The 13,189-nt window shown below is 33.1% G+C and overlaps 1 protein-coding gene across 1 annotated transcript; it reads right to left on the bottom strand.

Moving 5' to 3' along the window:
- Window positions 1-2,939: 2,939 nt before the first annotated feature.
- LOC127789720 (chlorophyllase-1) lies at window positions 2,940-5,555 on the bottom strand. Its single transcript, XM_052318676.1, has 2 exons — window positions 5,248-5,555; window positions 2,940-3,915 (listed from the first exon to the last, which is right to left on the bottom strand). The coding sequence occupies exons 1-2, from the start codon at window positions 5,518-5,520 to the stop codon at window positions 3,247-3,249; spliced, it is 942 nt and encodes a 313-aa protein (XP_052174636.1). The 5' UTR covers window positions 5,521-5,555; the 3' UTR covers window positions 2,940-3,246.
- Between the last annotated feature and the right edge of the window lie 7,634 nt (window positions 5,556-13,189).

Genomic DNA, 13,189 nt, shown 5'->3' with positions numbered 1-13,189 from the left:
ATTGTCTGAGATCTGACCGATTTTTGGCTATAAAAGGAGGCCAAAAACTTCAAGATTTTTTCATCAAATTGATTGCGATTAAGGGTGAATCGAAGGTAAGGGATAAAGGGTTTTTGGTCTCGAGGGATCAAGGATCAAATTTGGAGCATTTCAGAGTGGTTGGAGCATGTTTGGTGTCCGTTTGAAGCTAGGTCGGAAACAAGAGGCAGATCGCCTCTACCGACCTACAACTCACATTTTGGAGGCTTTTTTGGTGAGCTTTCGGCCAAAAATTGGTGCCGTTGGGATCGACTTGTTGAGGGCTTCAAGGAGGTACCCTTAGTTCGGCCATCGGAGCAATAGCCGGCGGCTAGAATCAAGGAAGAAGGTAGCGCGTGAGGGCGCGTGAGGGCGCGTGACACAAAGGCAATTCTAGTATTTTATCTTTAGTATTTTTCTTAATTTATTTTAGGAATTGTCATGTTGAAAAATTTGGAAAAATGTTTGAAGAGATAATTATTTTGAAATTATCGAGGTGAAAATTAAGAGAAAAATAGAGAAAATTATGAAAATTTGAGGAAAATGGATTTTGATGCTCTTTTAATTAAATATGGTGTTAAGGAGTATCGTGGCTTGAGGTTGAGGATAAGTTCAAGTGTTTGTGATTTGGCATGCAAATCGAGGTCATGCACGAGGATTGAGGCATTTCGAATACGTTCGAGATGAGTGTTTGCCCCCAAAACTTGATTTATTGTGAATGATTTTATCCTAAAGACCTGGTTTTAACTTGTGATTATTGTACAGAAAAACTTAGTTTTAACTCGTGAGTAGTTTACCTAAAACTTGATTTACTGAGAGTGTTTCTACCTTAAAACTTAGTATTTGTGCTACCAAAACATGTTGAGATTTCATGCAAAATGATTTTGTGCATGCAAACGGTAACTTGTGACAGTTGGTTTCATGAGGAAGGTTCGTCCCTAAATGTTTTGCATTTGTGCATTGCATTTTATAAAATATTATTTATATGATGCATTGAATTGTGAAATGTGGCATTGTCGTGCATTTTGTGATTGTTCATATGGAATGTTAGCCTAAAATGTTGTCTTGATAGTGTAACCATAATTCTTCAAGGGTGTAACGGAATAATAGGGGTATCTTGTGCTAGTGTGCAAATTGGGATAGTCGCCTTGGTTTCCATGCCAGGCCGTTTGGTCAAGGAAGTTACACTAGAATGACTAAGTGGTCCATATAGGATTTGAGTTGGGATTGGGTAGTGGTTCTTAGACACTTTTGAGTGGAAATGTAATCCCTAACGTAAATGTGGTGAGCCGGGTTCCTATGTTGATGTGACCCTCCTAAACCGAGAGTAGTAACAATTGTTCTCAAGATGTTGGGGAGATGCATTGACCTTGCCCCTCTTAACCTAGAATCGCATCATGTCGATGTGTTGGTATGGTGGCATGACTTTTAGAGAGATTGCTCTTTCCCTGTGGTAGGATTAAGCGCTGTGGGATTCTCTTGTGCTAGGGCTTGCCGGGTTGTGTCGGTTCATTTCATATCTTGTATTCATTGATGAAAACGTGTGTTTGAACTCTCACTTAGATGATTCATCATCTAATATGGACTTTGGCTCTAGAATATTCAAACGTTCCAGATGAAGGCAACGTTGTGAAGGGAAAAGGGATTGTCGATGAGTGACAGTGATTAGTGGATAGTTTATGATATGTCATTTTCAATTTTGTTGTTTGTTTTGATGATGTCATGTAAAACGTTGGTTTGACTTTATGTTATGAATAAAGTGGTTTCAGTTATGTTATATTGAGATTTCGATTTACCTTCCGCATTTGAGGTGATTTACCTGTCTTAATTTATTAATTATTCTAAGTTGATATACTGAGAAGATGTAACGGGATCTTCAAGAAACGGTTTTTGTGATGAGTTTTTGTTGAAAAAAAAATATATCCTCGGAATCTTACGTTACCTAACACCCTGGGAGAGCGGGGTGTTATAAATATAGGGTCTAGAGTTTTAAATCTTCAGGACTATGGTTTCAAGGAGGTTTAGCCAAAAAGGTTTGTTTGCCATGGAATAGGTGGATATTTATAGACACTTGGTGGGGTCCACAAATGAGAGTCTCTCGACTTTCTAGGAAAGATGCATCGGGTGAGGCTAGAGAGCCTGGAGGTATCTTCGGGGTAAAAGTGCCCCAATGAATATCTTCTGGGTGGGTCCAAAGACTCTTCAGAGTCATTGGGTGAATTGGGCTTGCAAGACTCTGGGTGAGTTTTCGGGCTAAGCATGATGAGACTCAACTGCCCTAGAGACTCTTTGAAGGCTCCAAGGGACTCTTGTCTAGGAGGCTCTCCAATTTCGAGATTTTTGAATTTTCTTAAGGCATGTCGCAACAAATGCCATGTCAGAATCTATCTCTAATTATAGATGAAACAAATGTCTCAAATATCTATGTAAAAATTCATGACAAATTACAGACCGAAAAAAAATCTACCTCAAAATTCATTTCAAATATCTATCTAAAAATCCATTTATAAATTTATCTCAAATTACATGCAGAAAATATTAGTTTGAAAATTAATTTCAAAAATCAGTTTGTAAATCTATCTCAAATTACATACAAAAAATATTCGTCCCAAAATTCATCTAAAAATTAGTCTAAAAATTCATCTCAAATTAAAAATAAAAAAAAAAATCATCTTAGAAATTCATTTCAAATTCGTCTACAATGCGACAACCCAAAATCCATCTCAAATTAACTATTTTATTATAGTCTTGAAGATGTTACATTCCTTTTTGGCGATGCTGGTGGTGTTGTATGTTTCTCTTGCTGTATTTTCTTTCAGTCCAAAATAAATAAATAAATATATAAAAACCTTGGCTTTGAAGGACAAATAGTTTTGCCGACAACAATTTTCCTGTTCCTTGGTGCAGATTGCTCCATCATACATGGGCCAATGAAAGATGGTGGTTCAAACACGCACTATAGTTACACTTCAAATTTGAATAATGGTTCTCTGTTTGAAATGACAGTTCAAAATTATTTCCCACTATACTCTTGCATCAACAGTCACGATCACATTAACTATTCTACCAAATAACTAGCTATTTAGTCTCCCAAATCAATTAAGTTGTGACCTATGACCTCCGCCGACACAAATAGTAATTTACTGATATGTTAACTCTTCCCATCGATCTATATGGAAAGAATGTTGCAGTACATTCAGAGTTCTTAGCATTCTAGCTATTGATGATCTAATTATCCTCAGACATATAGATCATTGGATCGAGCGTAACAGGAGCAATAGAAGGATCTTCCAGAATGGCTTTAAAATCTGCGTTGTCATCTTCCAAATACGCCCTAAGAAATGCCACAAAAAGCCCACCCAAACACATCCTAAACAAATCCTTTGCACCCTTCCCACTGGCACACACGCAACTGCCTAACTTTGCCGCTGGATCATTCAGCATGTCCATGTGGCCGTAGTCCTTGGCAACAAAATAGGAACAAGGGGCTTTGCACTCTCTGAAGAACTCCTCGTGGTTTAGGCCATTTGGCGCGCACGCCGGGACCAAGCAGCACTTTTGCTCGTCTCCCAAGCCGGTGCCAATTACGGCAACTGGCATCGAAAGGTTGAAGGAATGAGCCTGATAGGTAAGGATTTTGGGATCAGTTTCGGAGAAGACTCCCGCGACAGGGTCCAGTCCTAGTAAAGCTGAGAATTTTAGGGTTGGTTCGGCGTATCCCAGTGCAAGGGCAAACGCTGCCTTGCCGCCTCTGCTGTGGCCAGAAAGGGCTAGCTTCTGCAGATTTGCTGTGACATTTTCTGGGAGGTTGGACTGGAGGCCTGCGGATAGCCAGTTCGTGACTGTGCCCGCAGATTGAACTTCTTCTGTTCCGCTAGTGAGCGGGCAGATGTACAACTGAAAAACAAAGCATGATTCATGAGTTTTATTGGATTTATGTCATACTTATATCACTTAGCTAGTCCAGCTGAATACAATCAAATAATCAGTGAATCAAGAGCAAGATTAAAGTATGCTTTAATTTCATATTAGTTTGTACCACTACAAGGTTAGCTAGATATTTGTTTTGGCATAGGATTTCGTTTTAAATTATTAAACATAGATATAAACATTTGTAAGAGAAAGGGGACCAAACTTTACAAAACAAATAGTCGACTACAAACTAAATCATATTTAGATTATTTATTAACATAATATGTAGAACATCCAAAGCATTTATATCTGCAGTTTCAATACCCCTATAATTAATATTGAATAATATATAATAAAAATATGTAGTATTTTAACTATATTATATGCGCGCTAAATTTTCTTAAATAAAAAGTACAAATTTTTGTATTATGTATGCAAAAAATATTATAGTATTTGAATATACTCCGGCCTTTTGAAAACAAAACACAAATAATCGATACATATTCTTTTTTCATCTAATATTGAAATTAAGCCCTAAGGCCGAAGATCGTCACAACTTAAGAAAGACTTGGGGACATGACCCATACAACCAAGAGCTAACACAATAACACAAAAAGGTGGTGTGATCGGGATACAAACAAAATAAATTAAAGTTAATACTACTTTACCCGATAATCTCACAAAGTGGCTCACCGAGAGGGGTCAAAAAGACAAAAATACCCTTCACCCAAATGCAAAATTCTCCCATTGTCGCCTCGCTTCGCACAGCCTCGCACCGACGGCCGCTACATCCTCCCCGTCCACTGCAGCAACAATCGACATGAGGCAAGGCGAGGTGGCGAGGCAATGCGAGGAAGGCCGTGAGGTGACGATGGGTGCTAGAGATTGCTGGAGGCAGTGACCATGAGAAGGGGAGAGAAGAGACGGGAGGTCGTAGCAGGGAATGGGGTAAATTTGTATTTGGGTGAGGGGCATTTTTGTCTTTTTAACTCTTCTCGATAAGTCTCTCTATGAGGTTTTCAGGCAAAGTAGCAAGACTCACATATAGAACTTCTAAAGAGAGTCACGGGAGAGGCACGCATGCAAGGATGAAAATCTCACCATAAACAAGGGGCTACTAAACATAAGAACAAAATAAAAAATAAAATTGCAAAAAAAAAGAAACAAAAGAGTCTAGGACACAAACACAAAAACTAGAAAACAAACAACAAACAATGCAAAAAATATAAATAAAAAACTTATATATGAAATCGTAAATCTTAAATCCTAAACTTATACATATTTAGCCAAAACCAATTGCAACACATCCATATATACCTGAGGAGCAACGACTATGAAACCGTGGGAGGCAATGTGGCGGAGGAGGAGGCTGTATGAATAGTTGCAGATGCAGAAGCCAGGAAGGAACAGCAGCACCGGATACGAGCCGGCCGCCGTCGGCGTGACGATTAGCAAAGTCTTAGGCGGAGAAGAAGAAGCATTGGATTTCTCCACCTTGAAGACATTCACGCTCAATCTTCCTGGCTCAAACACATTCGTAGCCGCAGCCGCCTTAGCCGGATTCACTGCGATTAATTTCTCCTTTTCCATTCCACTTTCCTCTTTCCTCGTACGGTCTTCTCATCTTTCGAGGGAGAGAGACATATATAGACGCATGCGGGCCAAGGGATATTAATATCATAAATATTATTTTGATATTTATTTATAATATATTTTTATGTATTGATGCGCTATATTTAATATTATATATTGTTAAAAAAATTAAAAAATATTTTTAAATATATTAATATGAATATCAATAATGAGAAGCCACACGGCCATGGAAAAAGATAAACAAAAAAAAAAAAATTACTTATTGTCAAAAAAAGCAAATACAGCTTGATTTAGAATGAAAGCAAAATTCTGAGTCAGATGGAATATTTCTATACCTCATGGTAAAATGAGGCAAATTCAAGATCGATATCCCAAGTCCCTGTTTACCTGCCGGTTCTAAATTCTTGTGTAAATTTAAGCCTAGACATTTTCATTATTTCAATATAGAAAATGATATTTTTTTGTTAAAATAAAAATTTAATTTTGTTGTTGTCAAAATACAACAATGAATTTGTAATATGAGAAGAATGATCTTGATAGTTTAGTATGATGTGATCAAAAGATCTTGAGGCAAATGATCAAGTGGCCTTAAGACAAGATAGCTTGTTAATGAGCGATTACTTGATGATGAATGGGAGATCACTGATAATCAAGAGACCTTAAATGACTTAGAGGCTTCAAATGACCGAGAGACCTTGGATGATTGAAAAGCCTGCCAAAATGAACAAATAGTTAGGGGCGCAAGAGATTGTTCCTACACAAATCATTTGATACTTAAATTAGTCTTCAAGTGCTTTAGCGAAAAAAAGAAATCTGAGTATCAGAATGAGCGTACTTGAAAAAAGAGACGAACCTCCTATTTATAAAGAAGGGAGAGGGGGATGCGTGGCATTTATCCTGAGTTTCCCATGTTGCATATTCTAGATGTATTCTTAGAATATTTCTGACATATTTCATAGAATCTTAAAATATTCTTAGTATATTCAGTTCAAGGAACATCCCAAGAGGGTCGTTGGCTTCGAGGAGTCTCCCAGGGGTTGGAGGAATTTGTGACCTAGTGGCCTCACCGTCATAACCGAGTGGTGTCTACTCGATCACCCCTCAATCCCTTTTTTGATTGTTTTGCTTATTTTTTTGATTTCTTGGGGGTTAGAATTCGGTAAGGGACATTCAAGGCTATATATACCAGCCATATTGAAGATTATTCAATTGGTTTAAAGAGTGGACTTGCACATTTTAAAGATTAGATCTTTAAATTACTTTTGAGCTTCACTGTTTAAATTTTTTCTTCTTGAATACTTGTTTTTATTTTGTAAAGTTTATTTCAGCCTTGTTATAATAAGATCTCATTTTAAGATTCTTGTGTTACCTGTTGTATTTATTATTCTTCGTTATAAGAAGTTTTTTAGTAGGAAATGCTAGCAGGATAGCTAGCAATTGTATTAGACTTTGGTTTGCAATTTAGTTTTGATTTTGGTGGATTTGAAAAATCTTTAGCTGGGTCATAGAATAGTGGATGTAGGCTGAGAAAGGTCAAACCACTATAAATTCTTTGTGTCTTTTGTACATTTACTCTTTTCAAACATTGCATAGAGCTTCAAATGAAAAACTCTTTTGGATAAAATCATATTTTGTTTATCATTTTGAAAATATTTTTAAGATCATCCAAATTTTTTTATTCATCTAATTCCCCAGCTCTTGGTGTGTGGTGTCATTTATATCAATGAAATTTGTAATATTTTAACTATATATAAAGCTTTATTATTTAAAGAAACATTTAAAATATATATATACATAATTGCAAATTTCGTTTCATTGTTCATGAAATAGAATTGAATTGCAAAGTCCAATAAACAGACAAAAGTATAATTTGCCAAACTTCATTGATTTATCATCCTATTATCCATTATATTCCTTAAGCAAATACTCATTTTGGCGTATTGAAGTTTCAAAGTTTTTTTTTTTATTTAAAAAAATATTCCTATTAGTTACTTATGGATATTATAAAAAAATTAAAATATAAATAAAAAATAACATTTTTATTTTGAAATGTCAACAACAGGGGCTTGCACAGTCATCAATTAAGATTTATTTAAAAACTAAAAATTAAATTAAAACCACCAAGCGACATCCATTAATAGGTAGTTTTTATGTATAATTTTGTACTTAATTTTATTTACATTTACATAACACGTACGGGAAGTCATCTAATATATATTAAAAATAAAAGCTTACGAGATGGTGAAACATTTTTATGTCAATGTGTTAATGCTGTTTAATGAATAATATTTTGTTTTTGTTATTTAAGTCAATTCATAAAATATATATATATATATTAAAAAACAATATATAAATAACTTTTCTCTTAATAACTCAAACTTGTATGTTTTTTTCCAAAGGAGTTGTCATACAGTAAATATATTTTCAAAAGGAAATGTTATTTTATTGGAGAAGATATCCAATAAAATTCAAATTTATATATGATGGTTGTTGGGATATTTATTTATTTCATTCAATCAATTTCTAACAGGGAGCTGGATGACAAGGACCGACCTACTCCACAAGTCGCGCCAACTAAGAGTGGAGGACCATATGACTTAAACGTCGTCGTTAGTGTTGGATGAAGACAACAAAGAAGAAACGTTTTATTTAGTGGCATGATTGTGGTGTGGTCCCATGTCTGCATGCTTGTCATATATACCAAAATGATCACCATGATTGTGGTGTGGTCCCATGCATGGATGCTCATACTATCATCACTATTATTACTTATTATCATCATCATATGATGAACTAGCTATGTCATATATACCAAAATGATCATTCCTCTGTAGATTACGTGTGAATCTCAACTTCTTTTAGTCATCAGCCCCAACTTCTCCAAATTGCATTGTGAATCGGGCGATTTCTTCAATGGTCAATTTGTTTTTCTCTCTCAAAAAAAACTCAAATTCAGGCACCTCATACTCTCTGAGGAATTGGTGAACAGTGGAACGACAACAACTGAATTTTGATAATCACCATTATATGAAGGAAATTAATTTTGCGATTGACTACATAAGTCACAAACTCTAGTATATTTATAAATCATATCAACATAAATCACTTTATATCTATTTTAGTCAAACATAATAAACCTAACACTATAATCGTCCTTATAAGGAACTTACTAGCTGAAAATTTTTCCAAGGATTTGATTACATAATGAAAGGTGATATCGTATCTTGTTCTATCAATTTCTATCACCGTGTAAACAGTCTCAATCAAATCAGTAAAAGTCGCATTCTTGTAAGCCCCCGCACAGATCCTATTACCTCCAACGTAGATATTACCAGTCCATTCCCCGCTTCACTGGATGATCATTGTCACTATATCCATTATTGTAAGATTCAAAAGAAGAAATTAGCCTCACCATTACAATGGATGCAACAAGACACACAAACAAATAATAATAATAATAATAATAATAATTGGTAACCCAAACCGAGTTTACTTATTTGGGTTTAGTTGGAGTTTACAAACTAAACCCTAAACGCGGTCATTGTTGACTGGGTTTAATTGCCCAATTAAACCCGATTATGAGTGCAATTACAATTTTCACACAAAATCAATTCAGATCTAGTATGATATCTACCTAATAAGTTCAGAGTACAACCACAATTATTCTACACAGCTTAAACTAAGTAATGTGAACAAAAATATATTTGAAAAGCAACCAACAACATACCTTGAAATTGAGATTGAGAATGCTAGTTGGAGAGAAAGAAAATTGATGAATGTCGCTTCAATAGAGGTCCTAACAACAATTGATGAAGAAGGTTGAATGACGCAACAAGCAAAAAACTTGAATGTAGGACGAATGGTTGAGGAATAGCTTTCTCTGATGGTTTCGACAATGGAGGCAGTGAGAGGAGTGCATGGTGGAAAGGAAGAGAGAAAGGAAAGGCATGTTAAAAAGACAAGGGTATTTTGGTAAATAAGATTATAGGTAATATGGGCTTTTCATTTTAAATTTCATTAAGAGTATTTTATATATCTTACATAAAAGTAGTTATAAAGTGTAATTATTTTTTTGAGAGATTAGAAATGTTTTTTTGTTTCCATAAAAAGAGTAAAAACGATTTTGTTCATTTGTGTTTTGAAGTAATTATGAATTCCTCCCTTTTGTTTATCATTTTGAAAATACTTTTAAGATCATCTAAATTTTTTATTCATCTAATTTATCTCTTTCTCTAGATTGATATCGACATATTGCTCATCTGACTATTTGATCTATGTCCTAGAGACATATAATTTTGTACTTAATTTTATTTATATTTACATAACACGGGAAGTCAGTCTAATATATATTAAAAATGAAAGCTTACAAGATGGACAAGCATTTCTATGTCAATGTGTTAATGCTGTTTAATGAATAATTTTTAGTTTTTGTTATTTAAATCAATTCATAATATATATATATATATATTCAAAAAAATATAAATAACTTTTACGCTATATTCCACATAATAATTAAGTAGTTTTCTCCAAATAACTCAAACTTATACTTTTTTTTTTCCAAAGGAGTTCTCATACATATATTTTCAAAAGGAAACATTATTTTATTGGAGAAGCTATCCAATAAAATTCAAAAATATGATGGTTGTTGGGATATTTATTTATTTCATTCAATTTCTAACAGGGAGCTGGATGATAAGGGACCGACCTACTCCACATGTCGCGCCAAGTAAGAGTGGAGGTTGCCCCCAAGGCATAGATCGAGGGGTCAGATAAGCAATATGTCAAGGTTCGTATCAATAGGTTATGAGTTTGATTTTCGTCTTACGTAGTGAAATAAATCCTCACACTTGAAATTTATCTCTTTTATCAAAATTTATGATATAAGTGACAAAAGTCACACAAAGACGATCATTCTAAATAAAAGTGAAGGTGCATTTCACAATTACCATATGAGTTAAACGTCCTTGTCAGTGTTGGATGAAGACAACAAAGAAAAAACGTTGCATTTTGTGCGTATGACTATGGTCCCATGCATGCATGCTCTGTCCTGCTCCACAAGTCGCGACAATTAAGAGTGGAGGTCCATTTGATAATTACCATTATTTAAACGTTCTTCTTAGTGTTGGATGAAAACAACAAAGAAAAAACGTTGTATTTAATGCGTCTACGAGCATGATTGTGGTCCCATGCATGCAGGCATGATCTCTCACTCATCTTATGAAGGTCAAATTTTTATTTTTTTATTTTTATTTTTTTTGCAATCATTTAATTTTTTTATTTTAATTATATATTTAAACCTAATTTTTAAGTCAAATTAACCTTTGTATCTGATGAGAGAATATTTATAGAGGGCAATTTTACTGTACTACCTCTCGGAGGTTAGCATTAACTTAGAGCTATGTGTGCTAGTAAAGACCAATATACGATCGCCACGTGTCAAGTCCTAGGAGCTCCATGTGTCTTTATAATCTCTATTATCATTTTGAACTGGAAAGAGATAGAGAGGAAGATTCAGTCAACCAAGAATATCTCTAATATTTCAAAAATTATTTATATTGGGGAAAGTTATCTTTTCTCCCTATAGAAAGGGGATTAGCCTTTATTTTTGAAAGATATCTTATCTCCTAAGAGAAAGGCCAAGGGACATTTATAAATAGATGACAGCCTCTACTGGTATGGGGATCGGACCCCTAAGGGACTTTTCTATTTTTCTATTATTATCTCTAATTTATAACCCTATGAACTGAATTAAGCGTCGGAGGGATCATAAGGAGTAAGTCCTTACCCTTTTTGCAGGTACTTGGTCCGAGACAAAAGAAAGTGATCGGCTCTACATCATCAATTGGCGCCCACCATGGAGCCCTCGTCTTTTCTTTCTGTCTGCCAAGAACAATTTCAAGCCGTATGAAATTTATCCAACTCAGTTACACATATGTGCTGATTGCATCATGGGTACGCTCGTTCTTTTAATATTTTTGTGCCTGCTACAATTTTATTTTGCAATTATTGTTTTATGCAAAAAATAATTAAAAGAAAAGGTCGAAAGATTGATATATATATATATATATATATGCTCATTCCTATGGGAAGCCAATGCTCGAGTGCTTTGCATAGTCTCATGTCATGGATTACACATAAAACACGTTTTAATTAATTATTTTTTTTAAAAAAAAAGTGAAGGAAGTTTTAAATATTCTACTTAGATAATATTTGTTAATCAAGATATAAATCGAAAAAAATAAGATATGAAAAATATTCTAAATAAAATTATTTTTCATTATGTTTGTTAAATTTATTGAGCAACACTTAGGAAAGAAGTCACGTAACTTCTTATCTGAGTTTTTTAAATAAATTTATCTCTCTTCCTTTCGAATAAATTTAATTTGGTTCTTATGGATAAAGAAAAAATTATACATGTATCCTCCAGTGCATTCTAAAAAAATTAACAAACAGTTTGATAAAATTTTTGAAATATTACCCAATTTTATCTTGATCATTCTATATCTTAATTTGAAAAATATTTCAACCTTATTTTAATATAATTTTATTTTATTCATTTTAATAAACATTACCTTAATTGATAAGATGAAAGTGAGGTGCTACCCTTTCATTGATTAATGACTGAGGATTTACTAATCAATTCTCAACAAAAGTTTGGCGAAAGTTTTGTAAAAAAAAAAAAAAATGTATAAAGATTCAAACTTTGAGAGGGTTTTGTTGTATCCCTAAACTGAAGTTTCGTTTTATTGATACCTAGAACATTAACTTATGAAACAACTGTATTGAGTTATAGTTATTTGAATAATTAAGACTGCGTTCTCTTTGCTGTTTTCAAGTCATTTTTAATTTTTAATTTCATAAAATAATGAAAATACATTCTCTTTATTATTTTTAAAAATATATTTTTAAAAACAAAAAAAAATATATAAAAAAAACTCAAAACAATAAAAAATTATTTTAGGTGTTTTCATTCAAATAAACTCTAAACTCAAAATATATTTATTTATTTATATTTTATTATTATAGTGAAAAAATATTACAAAATTCGTTAATTTTAAAAAATATATATTTTTTTATAATATATTAACATTAAATATTTCTAACTTACTAAATAATCAAATTTATTGAATAAAATATCATTAAAAAAATATTTTTAAAATTTCATAAAGAACGCGTTTTCTAATTTTCTGTTTGAAGAAATAGTTTTTCAAAATGACCAATGAAACGTGTTTTTAATTTTCTAAAAATAGATTACTAAAATAAATTTGATTATTCAAAACTCAAAACTAAAAATTAAAAATGAATTCAAAACTCAAAACTAAAAATTAAAAAGTAAAAAGAATGCAACCTAAGTGTTTTTTTAGTTATTTGAATAACTAAATTTCGTTTTATATATTTATAAAATTTGCTTATGAAATGTCTGCAAAGTGTTTGGTGCAATAATATCAAAAGTTGCTTATTAAAGTACTTTTGACCTTTTTAAAAACCAAAAACTCCTTTTAAAGTGATGCTAGAAGCCCAGAAAATGGACTTGAGTTTTTCACTTCAAAGTTGCGTATAAAATAATGACCAAATGCTTAGCCCATTTTATTAGAATCCAAGGAAAAAAAAAAAACAGTTTAAAAACTCATATCAAATAAGATTTAAGCAAAATGATAACGGGTTA

This window comes from Diospyros lotus, chromosome 14 (genome assembly GCF_014633365.1).
Source record: "Diospyros lotus cultivar Yz01 chromosome 14, ASM1463336v1, whole genome shotgun sequence".
Taxonomy (NCBI): domain Eukaryota; kingdom Viridiplantae; phylum Streptophyta; class Magnoliopsida; order Ericales; family Ebenaceae; genus Diospyros; species Diospyros lotus.
The sequence above is the reverse complement of the archived record's forward strand: the minus strand, read 5'-3'. Positions and strand labels throughout refer to the sequence as shown.

Excerpts from the sequence above, each read along its gene's own strand:
- LOC127789720 (XM_052318676.1), bottom strand. The coding sequence starts at position 5,520 with ATGGAAAAGGAGAAATTAATCGCAGTGAATCCGGCTAAGGCGGCTGCG. Across the intron at positions 3,916-5,247 it reads TCATAGTCGTTGCTCCTCAG|TTGTACATCTGCCCGCTCAC; the intron begins GTATATATGGAT and ends TTTGTTTTTCAG.